Source organism: Syngnathus scovelli, chromosome 2, assembly GCF_024217435.2.
Source record: "Syngnathus scovelli strain Florida chromosome 2, RoL_Ssco_1.2, whole genome shotgun sequence".
NCBI classification, from domain to species: domain Eukaryota; kingdom Metazoa; phylum Chordata; class Actinopteri; order Syngnathiformes; family Syngnathidae; genus Syngnathus; species Syngnathus scovelli.
The window spans coordinates 553630-566253 of NC_090848.1; the positions used below are offsets into that span (position 1 = coordinate 553630).

General features: G+C 45.4%; 2 protein-coding genes across 2 annotated transcripts; both read right to left on the minus strand.

The window, feature by feature from the left end:
• Positions 1-4019: 4019 nt before the first annotated feature.
• On the minus strand, positions 4020-6143 carry LOC125987979 (thymosin beta-12). The gene is made up of 3 exons (XM_049752672.1): positions 6010-6143; positions 4978-5087; positions 4020-4872 (listed from the first exon to the last, which is right to left on the minus strand). The coding sequence occupies exons 2-3, from the start codon at positions 5075-5077 to the stop codon at positions 4838-4840; spliced, it is 135 nt and encodes a 44-aa protein (XP_049608629.1). The 5' UTR covers positions 5078-5087; positions 6010-6143; the 3' UTR covers positions 4020-4837.
• Positions 6144-6787: 644 nt separating this feature from the next.
• Positions 6788-12299, minus strand: LOC125987947 (ribose-phosphate pyrophosphokinase 2). The gene is made up of 7 exons (XM_049752615.2): positions 11964-12299; positions 9151-9334; positions 8595-8693; positions 8252-8376; positions 7879-8052; positions 7634-7793; positions 6788-7409 (listed from the first exon to the last, which is right to left on the minus strand). The coding sequence occupies exons 1-7, from the start codon at positions 12083-12085 to the stop codon at positions 7317-7319; spliced, it is 957 nt and encodes a 318-aa protein (XP_049608572.1). The 5' UTR covers positions 12086-12299; the 3' UTR covers positions 6788-7316.
• Between the last annotated feature and the right edge of the window lie 325 nt (positions 12300-12624).

Genomic DNA, 12624 nt, shown 5'->3' on the forward strand with positions numbered 1-12624 from the left:
GTGGTTTTTTTAGTCATCAGCATCTAAAACACATACCAGTATTTTTTTTACTCCTTACTAGGTCATCATCTTGATTAATTGATGAACTGGCCATATTATGTTTTGTCGGTACAAATAAAACAGAACATCATACCTGCATGGTGATGGTAGCCATCCTCCTGCTGGAACTTGAGCATTTCTACAAGAAAGCAAAAATAATATTAGAAATGTATCTAAGGTAATCAGAGGTACTTGCGTTTGAACGCCATTGTTTAATCTTGAACACAGCCACATCCCTAGTTATACAAGGGTGTGTAGACTTACGTAAACGCATTATTTTTACTCTTGAAAAGACGACCCAAAAAATGGATTTGGATTTGCCTGAAATCAAAATCACAACTGAAGTCTTTGTTCTGATGAATACTGAAGTGAGTGTGGCGCCACGCGAATTTGACATTTCCATTTTAGTCGAGTTATCTTTACTGTTTGGGTGTTGTAATAGACTCACAAGTGCCATGCAGCTAGCTACTGACATCAATAAAGAATTTGCTCGGTTATCAGAGTTCCACACGGGTACTCGGTGAATAAACACATGAAGTAACACACGCTGAATGCTGTGTATCACTTTAGCCAGGTAACCACGGCGAGCTTGCCCATTTGTTGCCATGGAGACGGCATACGACTAGATGGGGTCAGCGACAGAAACTCAAATGGTGATACGGTAGTTTCATTTAACAACTCCCGTTCCTCGGTTCTGAGCTACTGTCCTCCACGAACTTCCTTTCAACTGGGCTCCTTCCCTAAGAAGTGAAACACGTCCAACTGATTCCGAAACAGTGTTAGCAATGTTAACGAGACAGAGGAGTCAATATATATCTTTTTTTATTTGAACGAAAGCCGAGGCGATAAATGAAAAGTGGGAGAACATTTAGATGAAAACTAGACCATGGCTTATCTGCACTGATCCACATCCTGTTCAACACCAAAACATTTGTGTTTTGACAAAGACGGGTATGGGAGGGTTGTCAACACAACGATTGAATTCCCACCAGGATTCTGCATATGTCATGATGCCCTTGGTTGTCAAGCCAAATCGAAAAAAAAAAAAAAAAATCCCATTCATCCTATAAATGCAAGTGATCAACACATGACTCACATTGCTGGAGACTGTGTCCAATGTGCACATTTGACATCCTCAACATTGCACAATGACGCTTTTGAGCAAGTCTTGTGTCATACACTTTATATACAGAGACCGATGACACAAGGTCAGGGTGGGGCTGTGGTGGAGGGAGGGAGGGAGGGAGGGAGGGAGGGAGGGAGGGAGGGAGGGAGGGAGGGAGGGAGGGAGGGAGGGAGGGAGGGAGGGAGGGAGGGAGGGAGGGAGGGGATCAAAGTCTAAACAGTCCCCTAACCTCCAGGCAGGCCTAAGACGTGATGGCTACTGAGAAGAAAAAACATATATCCTGCTGGCAATAACAAAAAAGAGGAGAGGAAATTGAAATGACAGCTACAAGCATCATCTGCCCAGCATGTGCTCTTTTCCCGCTTGATCTGTAGAGACTGGTGACGGCTGGCCGGAGAAATCAGACACATTTCTCACTTCTGTCCAACACAAATCAAAAGCAATGGATGATTTCATTTAATTGAAATCTTTGTTGTGAAAAGCGAAGAAAATTTGCAAGAAAGTTGACGCACATGATTCGCCTTTACGGGCCATGGGAAATAACGTCGCGCGCCGAATTTGGCCCCCTTGAGTTTGACCCAGTAAAATGGGTCTTCAAAGGGGTTTTAAAAATTGACAGACAGGTTGCTTGCCTAACATTTAACCGGTGTGCACTTCCACGAGGGGAGGGGAGGGGAGGAGCGCACTTTACAAGCTGGCAGAGCGTTTGAAGAATGTGCCTTGCTTGTGTTTAACAAGCGTTTGGCCGTCTGCAACATTGAATGTAATTCTTATCAATCAAAGCAGCAGAGGGAAATGCACTCACCTCTCTAAGGAAAGGCTATAAAATTCAACATTTAACACCAGCTCAGCAGCTTTGGTTTATTGCGTACACCTGAGCGCTTTGATGCTTGTGGAAGAGATTTGACAACCGGTGTATTTTTTATAAGCGCTCGTTTTTACCTGTGTGAATCTAATTTGGGTGGGAAACTTGTATGATTTCTGCAGCTGTATATTTGTGCCGTTATGCTTGCTGGGTCGCAGGCGCATGCCAAATGCTGTTGGGTTGCCATGGAGACACACAGCAGAATCAGCGTGTCTCCATTGATCGAGACGTTGTGGAAAAAAACAAAGATGAGTTTAAAAGGTTTGTTGTGCGCTTGGGTTCCTCTTAGCATGATCATGACATAGCAAATTGAAGCACGCACGCTACACAAGAAAAGCAGATGGCTGGATAATGTATAATGTGTCATCAATACCGGGGAAATACCTACACCCAGACAACTGGGCCGCATGTGGCGCATCGGTAATCTCCCGAGTATTCGGAGCACGATGGCGGCGGCGGCGGCGGCGGCAGCTGGAGCCGTCTTGCCAGGAAGACGAGGATGTGACTCAGCAACAGCTGTTGCCATGGGTTACCAGACAGAGCTACTTCAAGATCACATGCCTTAATTGTGCCGTGATATGAGGGAAACTCGAACTTCTGGGATCAATTAAGGGGGCTAAAATGGAGCTAATTGATTCAATTCAATCTTTTCCAGATGACGTTTACTGCTTTCACTAACAACATGGCTGCCAACAACAGGGAGCTGCTTTCCAAAAGCACTTCCAGCCTTGCCAATTTAGTGATTTGCTTGCTGTAATTTTGCAATTTTTCTTTTATTTTCACGTTGTTTTGTGTCCTTTTGACCCTAAGGTGAAAACAAATATGATCTGATATCCTTTTTTTTTTAGATATATTTCAAATCTTTGCGAGCTAATTAGAATGCTCAAAGTACGGTTTTTGAAGTTTCTCTTATGTTTATTGATGACACCTTATGATGCACGAAAGTGATACGACATGATTTATTGTTCATTATTTCACTGACCCTCACGCGACGGCTGGGGGAATCTTAGTTTGTTAACCATGGATTTCCTGTGTTTCCTCTGTGGAGGAAGGTTAATCTGGCCAATCTGCCCCCCCCCCCATCCTGAATACAGATTAATATCTCATTAAGCGAAACTGATTTAACACCAATCCACTTACACTATGCATGGAGGACAAGATCAGACGAGGGAAGCCGTGCACGCTTCACGCTAACCGGGGACGTCACTTTCTCCTCGTTGTCCACCCAGAACGAAGGAAGGAAGGAAGGAAGGAAGGAAGGGCGCGGCGTGGCGTGGCGTGGCGCGGCGTGGCGCGGCGCGGCGATCAGCGGGCGTTGGCGGCTGCCAACTCCATGCTAATGACATTAAGGCTTTGTCGGTGGCAGCTAATTTTAGGATGAAGGCAGTTTAGGAGACGGAGCAAATCTGTCGCTGAGGCGACACCTTGTCCTCTGGGTCACGCCGTCCCTTACTTAAGGCAGTGCAGCGACTCTACCGAGCATGTTTTGGGAATGTGAGTCCCCGGTCAACGGGCCAGAAAAATCGGACCAGTTTTGGAAAACCCAAGTCAGCAAAACTACAATAGAGGGTATGGCAACAAAATACAATTCTATTACACATAATAATCATTTGAAATGAAATGATAAGGGATGTATTCATGTGGTTTCACCATCATCATGGCCAATTTAGGAACTACCGTCATAAAAATTCATTTGACACCCCAGATCTACAAGTAGTCATTGCCATATAAATGACTCAAATATAAATCCCCCAGATTTTATTGCAACTTCAAGCTTTAAATCAGTCTCCAGCAAAAGGAGACTTGGCCCACTCTAGTTGTCAGCGGCTTGAGTTTGGCAAGAATGCGCACGTTTTGCTCCAAATTGTCCGTAAATGTGATTTTTGTTGTTGTTTATTTACCTTTCTGCTGCTGATGAGGGCAAAAGATACAACACGTGATGACTGTGTCCTGCGGCGTAGCTTGCAAACACTTCTCCAGCACACATCGTAGTAACAAATCATTTTTTATTACAACATTTCATGGTTTTCCATTCCTTGCAATGATGTGTGGCGGAATAATGCAACTGTTGGGACTTAACAAAAAAAATCTTCCAACGATCAATCTCAAAGCACACGGACTCGGTTGACTTTTTTTCAAAATTGTGAATCGCTCAAACAAAAGGGCATTTTAACCACAAACAAGGTCCGTTTGTTTTCAGAACTAGATGAAATCAATTTTTTATCATCCTACAAAACAAAAACAAAACATACATACAACAGTATCATTTTTGGGCGGTGGTGGTCATTCACATTGTACAAACAAAGTTGTGCACTTTTTTTGGAAAATTAGAAAGACGACATAACAATAGCAGAAAAGCTTGACGCCTTAGCTTTGGCGCAAAAAGCAGCAACGCGGGAAATTGGGTGGTGACGTGCATGGTGGTGTGGGGGGGGGGTGTGTGTGTGTGTGTGGGGGGCACTTCCCAGGATGCAGGCCCTTCCTTGTCCCTTCCACCTCTCCACTGCAGAGCCAAGTCAGGCATTGAAAAACTTCCAGGATCCTGTACCACATCCTCCTCCCCCTCCTCCACTCTTCTCCATCTTTCTCAACAAAACAGACCTCAAGATGGCGGCGCGGCGCGTTGCGTCGACCGAAGGCGTCGTCCCGTCTGCGCAATCGGGTCGCTCGGTTACAAACTTATACAGCTACATGAAGTGACTGATGAGAACAAGGCAATGCGGAAGGAAGGAAGGAAGGAAGGGAGGAAGGAGGGAAGGTGTGTTGGGAAGGTGGTGGGTGGGGGCCGCGGAGCATGGCGAGGGGCTTCACGACGTCGTGGCCGCCTTCTCCTGTTCGATGGCTGAAAGGAGGGAAGAGAAAACGCTCAGTCATATTTGTGCAGAGGGAGAGAGAGAAAGAGAGAGAGGGAGAGAGAGCGAGAATGCAGCTCCCAAGGCTTACTTACTTTCTTTTGTGGGCAAGCTGTTCTTCTCCTGAGTCTCCGTCTTCTTCAGCTTGTTCTTGTCGAAGCTGGTCACCTCTGAGATGTCGGGTTTGTCGCTCATCTTTGCAGGTCTGCAAGACCGAAAAAGTCCTTATCAAAAAATACAAAATAATAAAATAAAAATTGTTCCCAAAAGTAATTGTCCAAATAGTCGTTTTAAGAATTCCTGGTAGTCTTGATGTTTAAAAAAAAAAAAAAACGGCACCTGTGTATGTGCACCCCTCCCTTACTATGAAATCAGGGCGTTGGCCAAATCCATGTAGCATTACGCAGATGGACTTTTGCTCGTGGGCTCGTACGCTCTCGTTCTTTTGTTCGCCCTGCGGCTGCGGCCGTCGTGATTTGATTGGCATCCACCCAAGTCAGTCAGCCCACATCGGGATGCTCCAATCAAGTCCGCAAATTTACATAACAATAGCGCTCCGCCGTGCAGACTCCCACAAGGAAAACAAAGAAGACGCAGACGATGACCAAATGAACAGTCAAAGCATTTGCTCATCAATAATTGGGCCAGTCTAGCGATATGATCTTTTTTCCTGCTCGTCATGGCCCAATCCACCTCTTACTTCCATGCGGCTCAACGTGAAGAAACCACCGCCCAGTTCCAGTTGGTCAGTCCTCACATCCAGCACAAATCATTCTTGGTGTGCAGCACATTGGAGGAGGCAAGCCGTGGAGGCCCGTGGGTAAGTAAAAGTGGGCGCTAATGGGGGGTGGGGGCACGCTTGTAACAAAGGCAAACACACACTCGCATGGGTGCGCTGGTTGGACAAAGAGCGCGTGCACTCTTGGATGAAATCATTCGCAGCTCCTCCAAAAACAGCGCCTTTATGCGGTTGCACATGTTTTCATTTACATAAAGCCAGCACCAATGCAACATTAGACCTGCGGCGGGGCTGCAATTTTTTTTTAAATATATATATATTTATATTTAATGGGGATAGGGGACGAGAATGGCTCAAAAAGACGAGTAATGATTCAAATGTAGCTTACCGTCTGGTGAGGACGAATCGTTTGGAGGATCTAGGCAGTAGGGTCGCAACAGCAGAAAGTGGAACTCCGGCGGACGCAGGCTTACATATAGTCACCAATATGCTAATGAGGTGACATCACCACCAGCACGTCTACAGTGGCGCCACCTGTTGGTGATACCTTTAAACAACACTTTTGAATGACTATTAAAAACGGGAAGAGGGAAGGGGATCCGAGTCCAAACATTTTGTTTCGTTGTTTTCCACGCGTTTGTCAACGCGGTTATTTCCTACGAGCGTTTCCTCACGAGTCGCTACTGTTTGAGGCGACGAGGGTCATTAACGTGTACGAGGCGCCCTCTCGTGGTGAGATCCAGCGAACCTACTGAATCCATCCAGCTATCCAAATTTATCATCTCACGGCACACCGTCATACTGTCATGAAAGGTTTGCCATATTGGATTTTCAAGTGAAATGTCCGAATGAGGCCAAAATAAACGATAAGCTTTACAGCTAAATTACTCTGACCTGCTTTCTACTTTTAAAGGCACACGTGACTGTTGAAATCCTCTACTTGCTGTTTTCTAACAAGGCGCTGCACGGCAAATTTGGGGCACATTACACCAAACTTAAGCTTATCGGCAACAACAATGTCTCGTTTCCAGAGTCTTAATCACAGCTTTGAAAAATTTTGGAGAACTGAGCGTTGTCTTTAAGTGAGGCTTCACATCAAATCATTTTAGAGTAGCGACGTAACGAAGAAATAGATTGAAGCACACAAATGGAAAAATAGACCAGAATATGTTTGGAATGCTCTTGTCAAGTTTTATTGCCAAAAGATGCTGCTTGACTTACAATACAAAAAATAGAAGACCCATTGTAGGTGCAAAATTCCTCTGTCATGGCTTGAATTGTGTTTCAAGCCATCTCTAGATCGTTTGCATGACCTTTCAATTTAAAAGCATTTTAAAACACTTGCTGGGTTGCTAGAGTAACTTAAATGATTTTTAGCAACAGCTGATACAAATATTCCATGGGTAAAGGTGCATTTCACCGAATACTTTTGCTAAAATTTAATTTTGCTCCAAATTAAAGTTAAGTACAGGTATGGAAATAAGAGTGGGGGTGGCTGGCGGGCTGACTGGTTGGCTGACTGGTTGGGGGTCTCACTCCACCTCCTGGATGGAAACTGAAATTCAAAGATAAGCTGCGGGCGAGACCTTTTTCGCCTAAACCACCTGGAGACTTAGGCGCTTATGGTCGGTCGCAGCCGAGAGCTTAGATGGCGAAGGCAGAAGAGGCCAAAGGAACCCCTCCCCCTGCTCGTCTTTACAAAGGGACGTGGCTGAAGAGGTAAGACACGGATTCGCCGTTGTGGGTTCTCCTGATGGCCTCTGCCAGGATCATGGAGATGTCAATGACCTGCAACATTGGACAGACGCGCTGGCGTCTAAGGATGGCAATTGACATACAGCGAAACGTCGAGTTGGACTTTTTGCCAAAGTCGCAAAATGGCACTGCTGTTTTATGGTGCTACATTAACAACGCAAACATCAGGCTGTCATAGCGTGGAGAACATTCACTGTTGCCGAAGTTCACAAGTACGTCCTCGTTCAAATCTAACAAAATGTTGTTGGTGTACACACCTGTATTTTTGGGCAAGCCTTCATCTTCTCCTCCTGCGGGATGGTGTTGGTCACCACCACCGCCTCAAACGGTGCGTTGTTGATACGCGAGATGGCGGGGCCCGAGAAGATGCCATGCGTGAGGATGGCGTAGACTTTTACGGCGCCGGCATCGATCAACCTGAAGCACAGGAGAGCCAATGTCAAAAACACCGGCAAAAGAAAGGGAAACTCGAAAAACAAAAATTGGCGGCTGTGACACCGACTTGTCGGCGGCGTGGCAGATGGTACCGCAGGTGTCGGCCATGTCGTCCACCAGGATGGCCACGCGGTCCTTGACGTCCCCCACCAGCACCATGCGGTCCACTTCATTGGCCTTCTTCCTCTCTTTGTGGATGAGGGCAAAGTCCACGTTGAGTCGATCAGCGATGGAGGTCACGCTGCGCGACAACGGGTTTCATTCTTAGATCACCAAAAAGGTACTTGGAATGACTGACTCCATTAGATGGCGTAGCACGTGGGTTTTTTTCCCTTTTCATATCAAATGTGGCCCTTCGTTCAATGAAGGCTGAAAATGAGGTAGCGGCGCTTTAGACGACCGGGTGGGCCTCAGAAGCTTCCCGCTGAGGATCATCTTACCGCTTTGCGCCACCAGCATCAGGAGACACAATGATGCAGTTTTTCCACTCTGGGATATTTTCCCGTATCCACTGCAGGACGGCCGGCTCTGCGTATAGATTGTCCACAGCGATGTCAAAAAAGCCCTTGAGAGACAAAGACATTATTCATGTCAATTGAGGCTGGCCATTTTCCGTTTAGAACACCGCGGAAGATCGTAGATGCTATTTAGCCTTAGCGTTCAGCTAGCAGGCCTGAAAGGCTAAGCTATGTCGTTGTTTTGTATCCATGTGTTATTCATTCTATTTTTCTGTTGGTTTTGTGAGTGGCAATAAAAAGGTTGAAGTGGTTTTTGTCCGCTCACCTGGATTTGTGAGGCGTGGAGGTCCATGGTGATGATGTGGTCAGCGCCCGCCACAGACAACATGTTTGCCACCAGCTTGGCCGATATTGGTGCTCGGCTCTGGGACAAGCGTGTGTTATGATCACAACTCAGGTCAGTGTGTGTGTTTGCGTAGGGGGGGTGCGGGCACTTGGGTGATATATACACTTAAAAAAAAAAGATATAAAAATCACAGGACAAGGCTCCATCGTAATGAGGGCCAGTTCTTCTGAGATTTCTACCTGAGCATTCACATGTGTCTGGGAATTTTCTTATTATCACTCTCTTAGGTCAAAGCCTTGGTTTTGTTGCCAAAACACAAAAGGGGTTGCCGCTGATGCTGAGCTAGCAGATGACAAAGGCTGACTCTGAACTAGGACTTTAAAACTATCACGTGACTATCCAATTTCACTGAACTGGCTCCAAATCATTTTTTGATTACATTACAATTGACATTGTGCCTTTGTTTATCCATCAATGCTATCAATCAATCTAGCTAGCTAGCTAGCTAGCTAGCTAATAAGCGCCGTCTGTCTACCTTGTCCTTCTTGTCCTGCCGAGCGTACGGGAAGCAGGGGATGACGGCAGTGACGCGGGATGACGAGGCGATTTTGCAGGCGTTGATCATAATCAACAGCTCCATGAGGTTGTCGTTAATCTCGCCACAGCCGCTCTGCACAATGTACACGTCCTCGCCGCGGACACTCTCCCCGATCTCCACGCTGTTGGTTCCATGGGAAAGAGAAATGGGCAGGAAGCCCTTAAGTACAGTGGAACTTTGAGGTTGAATGATTTAAGAATTTGAGGGGGAAAATATGCTTCTTGAACAACTTTGAAGAGACTATCTCGGACGACTTCACACAGCAGCTAAAGTTTTCAAAGGTTTTACAGATGCTATTCATCACATTGATAGATATAGGGGTGTTCAGATTATTAAGGAAAACGGGTGCTGCAGGCTTGCTTTTTGACCACTCGCGGTCCTCACGTTCCACATTGTTAGCTCAGGGTAACAAAGGACTGTTAACTGGTTAGTGTAGCTAGCTTCTAATGTTTTTCCTGACTCAAAACTCTTGGAAAATAATTGTGTTTATCTTTAAAGGGGAAGTCAAGCCCCAAACTGTGATGTCATTTTCAGTGGACAGCAAGTGGCAAAATGGCCGCCCGTGAGCTGGATAAAAAAAAAAAAAAAAAAAAAGGACGGAATTTGCCTATGTATGTAATTCGTGTTCCACAAACTAAACCTGAATCAGGATGCCGAGTTTAGACGAGTGGGGGCACGTAGAACAAACGTATAGTAAAGAAAAGGACAAGATTGACTCCCTCTTCCACACTGTCACATGTCCAGTGATGCTTGCAAAACCTGCAGGACGGATACGCGTCCAACAAGTCCGGGTCAAACCTGTGAAGGCAGCAGTGACAGCAAGCATGTGCGTGAAACATTCCTGGTTGGGACACGCGCTGGACTCGCACTAACTTGGCCTCAGCCATGTGAGGGTTGAGCCTGGGCCTGGATTACTACCTTCACGCTCACACACTGAAATGCAAGCGTTTCCACAGACGGTTCGCGTTAGCCCATGTGCGAGCGGGATCTGATGAAATCTCCCTGCGACTGTCAAACTGCAAGGCAAGTCCAATCGTGCGAGCGCCACCGCTGCTACTGCAGACCTTAACCGGCAAAGGTCAGCTGGTGAAAGCGTGTGTGGGGAGCTGTGAGAAGAAGTGTAAACTTCTCACCTCCTTTCCGTTTGAGGGGGTTGTTTTTAAAAGTCTATCGCCCAAACAGCAAAGTTCCCAGGCTGAAAACTGCAGAAACGCAAGATAATCACTACTTGCCTCATTTGACACGGGACGGGATCATGAGATTAGTAGTTCTTTAAAAATCTCATTTGATTTTGGTGGTGCAAAGTACAATTACTTTGTGTTCAAGAAGGCTTTTTCAGGTATCAGTATTTTACTGCTACTGTCTAATCTGAAAAACATAGTACATACGTACATTTCAGTCCTCATCACATCTGCACTTTTTTTTAAAGAGTTTCTGTTCTACTTTTGACACTTCTTTTTCCACAGCTTCCTACCAAAAAAGAAATGCTCCTGTCTCTCAACTATGAAAGTAAGTACATCTCTGTCTGCGGGTGCCGTTACTGATGCAATTAAAGGACAACTTGGAAAAAGGCGGACAAATCAAAAGCATGTGATTCAACCAAGTGCTGCACGTTAGGCAGGCGTTCACCACAGTACGAAAAGTGAACATGTCCTATGTTATTGTTAACGCTTTTTTGTTGTTCTTGCTGAGGTGCCACTGACTACCACTTCAGTCATACTCCTTCTCGTGTCAAATAGTCTTTAAACTTTTGGAATGAACTGCCATTAACATTGAACATTAATAAACATGCTCTTTACCAGTTTTCCTTTTCAAATGACATTTAACACATCAATCGAGTTCATTTTCTTTACTTTTCCTCTGATTGAATTTACTACCCCTTTGATGACTAACTGACTTTGTATGTTTATTTTTATTTGCTGCATTTAAAGTTATACGAGCCTCCGATTTTGGTATTTGTTGCTTTTTGGTACCCTCTGCTTGTTTTTAAATGCTAAAAACTGTCAAGTTTGTTATTAAAAAGTTGGAGTGGATGGAAATCAATCCGAAATTGACCACGCCACAGTGTTGTTAACCAATGTAGAATTCAAGTTGCGAATATTTGTTAGAACTTGATACTACTTTTTGATGCTCGTTGCTCCTCCCGTTAGAGGCGCGCGAAGGAACATGTTCCATCCCGTGTTTCAGACACTCCTTCAGCAAACATACTTTGTATTCATTTTTAAAGTTTTAGCATACTTTGTATTCATTAAAAAAAAACAGCAACATCCAAATGGTCGTACTAAACGCTATTTCACAACATTGTCGACGGTCATTAAGTTTGGCGAAAAAAAATGGCCCAACATTTGAGCCACCATATTGAAACGTGAAGCCGTTAGCTAGCATGATTAGCGCGCACACAACACACACACACACACACACACACACGCACACACACACGGGCTAACATGTTACCTTGTAGTTCCCAACCACGGGAGATTATTTAACGTGAATCCTACAAGTGCAATTTAAAAACAATGTTTCTGGAGTACTTCACATCGGCGATCGACAAAGAAAACGCCTTGTCCGATAATGGACGCACTGACATTAGCGCTCTAGCTTGTTGTGTTTACATGAGGCTAGCTGGTCACGTGTGGACACTGTAGTAAACTATTGTTAGCTTCGAGCTAACGCTAAGAGAAGGAAAATCGAGGCCAGCCACCCTACTCCATTTCACTCCAAGTTGTCAAACAGAGCGCGAAAATACTCACCATGTCTCCTGGTTGCTGAACTTCTTGGTGATCACTTTACCCAGATCCAGTCCTAGCCGATCCGCTACTTTCTGGGACAAGTCGTGGTGAGAGCTCCCGCTGAAGAGGACGATGTTCGGCATGTTGCAAAATAATAATAATAATAATAAAAAGGTTGCGGGAAAGAAGGATAATGTAACAGCAGGTCTCCCCGCTGAAATAATCGCGAAGATGAGGGGGAGGGGGGCTTCTGTTAATGTTGCATTGCAGTGTTGCAGTCTTGCAGCTCCGACGGTCGACGGCAGAGAGGCTGGAGCTAGTCTTGCATGAGCGGGTCAAGGCACACTGCATGTGGAAGGAAGTCAAGCGACACCCCCCCCCCCCCCCCTCCCCTCATTGGACGGACGCTCGCCCGCGCGCCCGCCATATTATCCGCTACATCTGGGCGTCGACGCGCACTCTGAATAAACGCTCGAAAATGTCAAAAAATACTTTGCATCATATCTGCAATTAGGTGTACTCAGACTGCTAAGCGTGAACACTTTTACAAATGTTTGTGTTCCAAAAAAATAAATAAAGTGAAATTGTGTTTTTTTTTTCAAATATGAGTCTACACTGCACAACGGTCACTCGAGAATAAATAATAGAAAGCAATATTTTCATCTTTTACTGTGTAGGGTAC

Bases quoted from the DNA above. Each gene is read 5' to 3' on its own strand.
- LOC125987979 (XM_049752672.1), bottom strand. From the start codon at position 5,077: ATGAGCGACAAACCCGACATCTCAGAGGTGACCAGCTTCGACAAGAAC. The intron at 4,873-4,977 runs GTAAGTAAGCCT...CCCTCCTTTCAG, and splicing joins CAGCTTGCCCACAAAAGAAA to CCATCGAACAGGAGAAGGCG.
- LOC125987947 (XM_049752615.2), bottom strand. From the start codon at position 12,085: ATGCCGAACATCGTCCTCTTCAGCGGGAGCTCTCACCACGACTTGTCC. The intron at 8,053-8,251 runs GTAAGATGATCC...GTTGTCGCGCAG, and splicing joins GATGCTGGTGGCGCAAAGCG to CGTGACCTCCATCGCTGATC. The intron at 7,410-7,633 runs GTGTGTACACCA...CCAATGTTGCAG, and splicing joins AGGCTTGCCCAAAAATACAG to GTCATTGACATCTCCATGAT.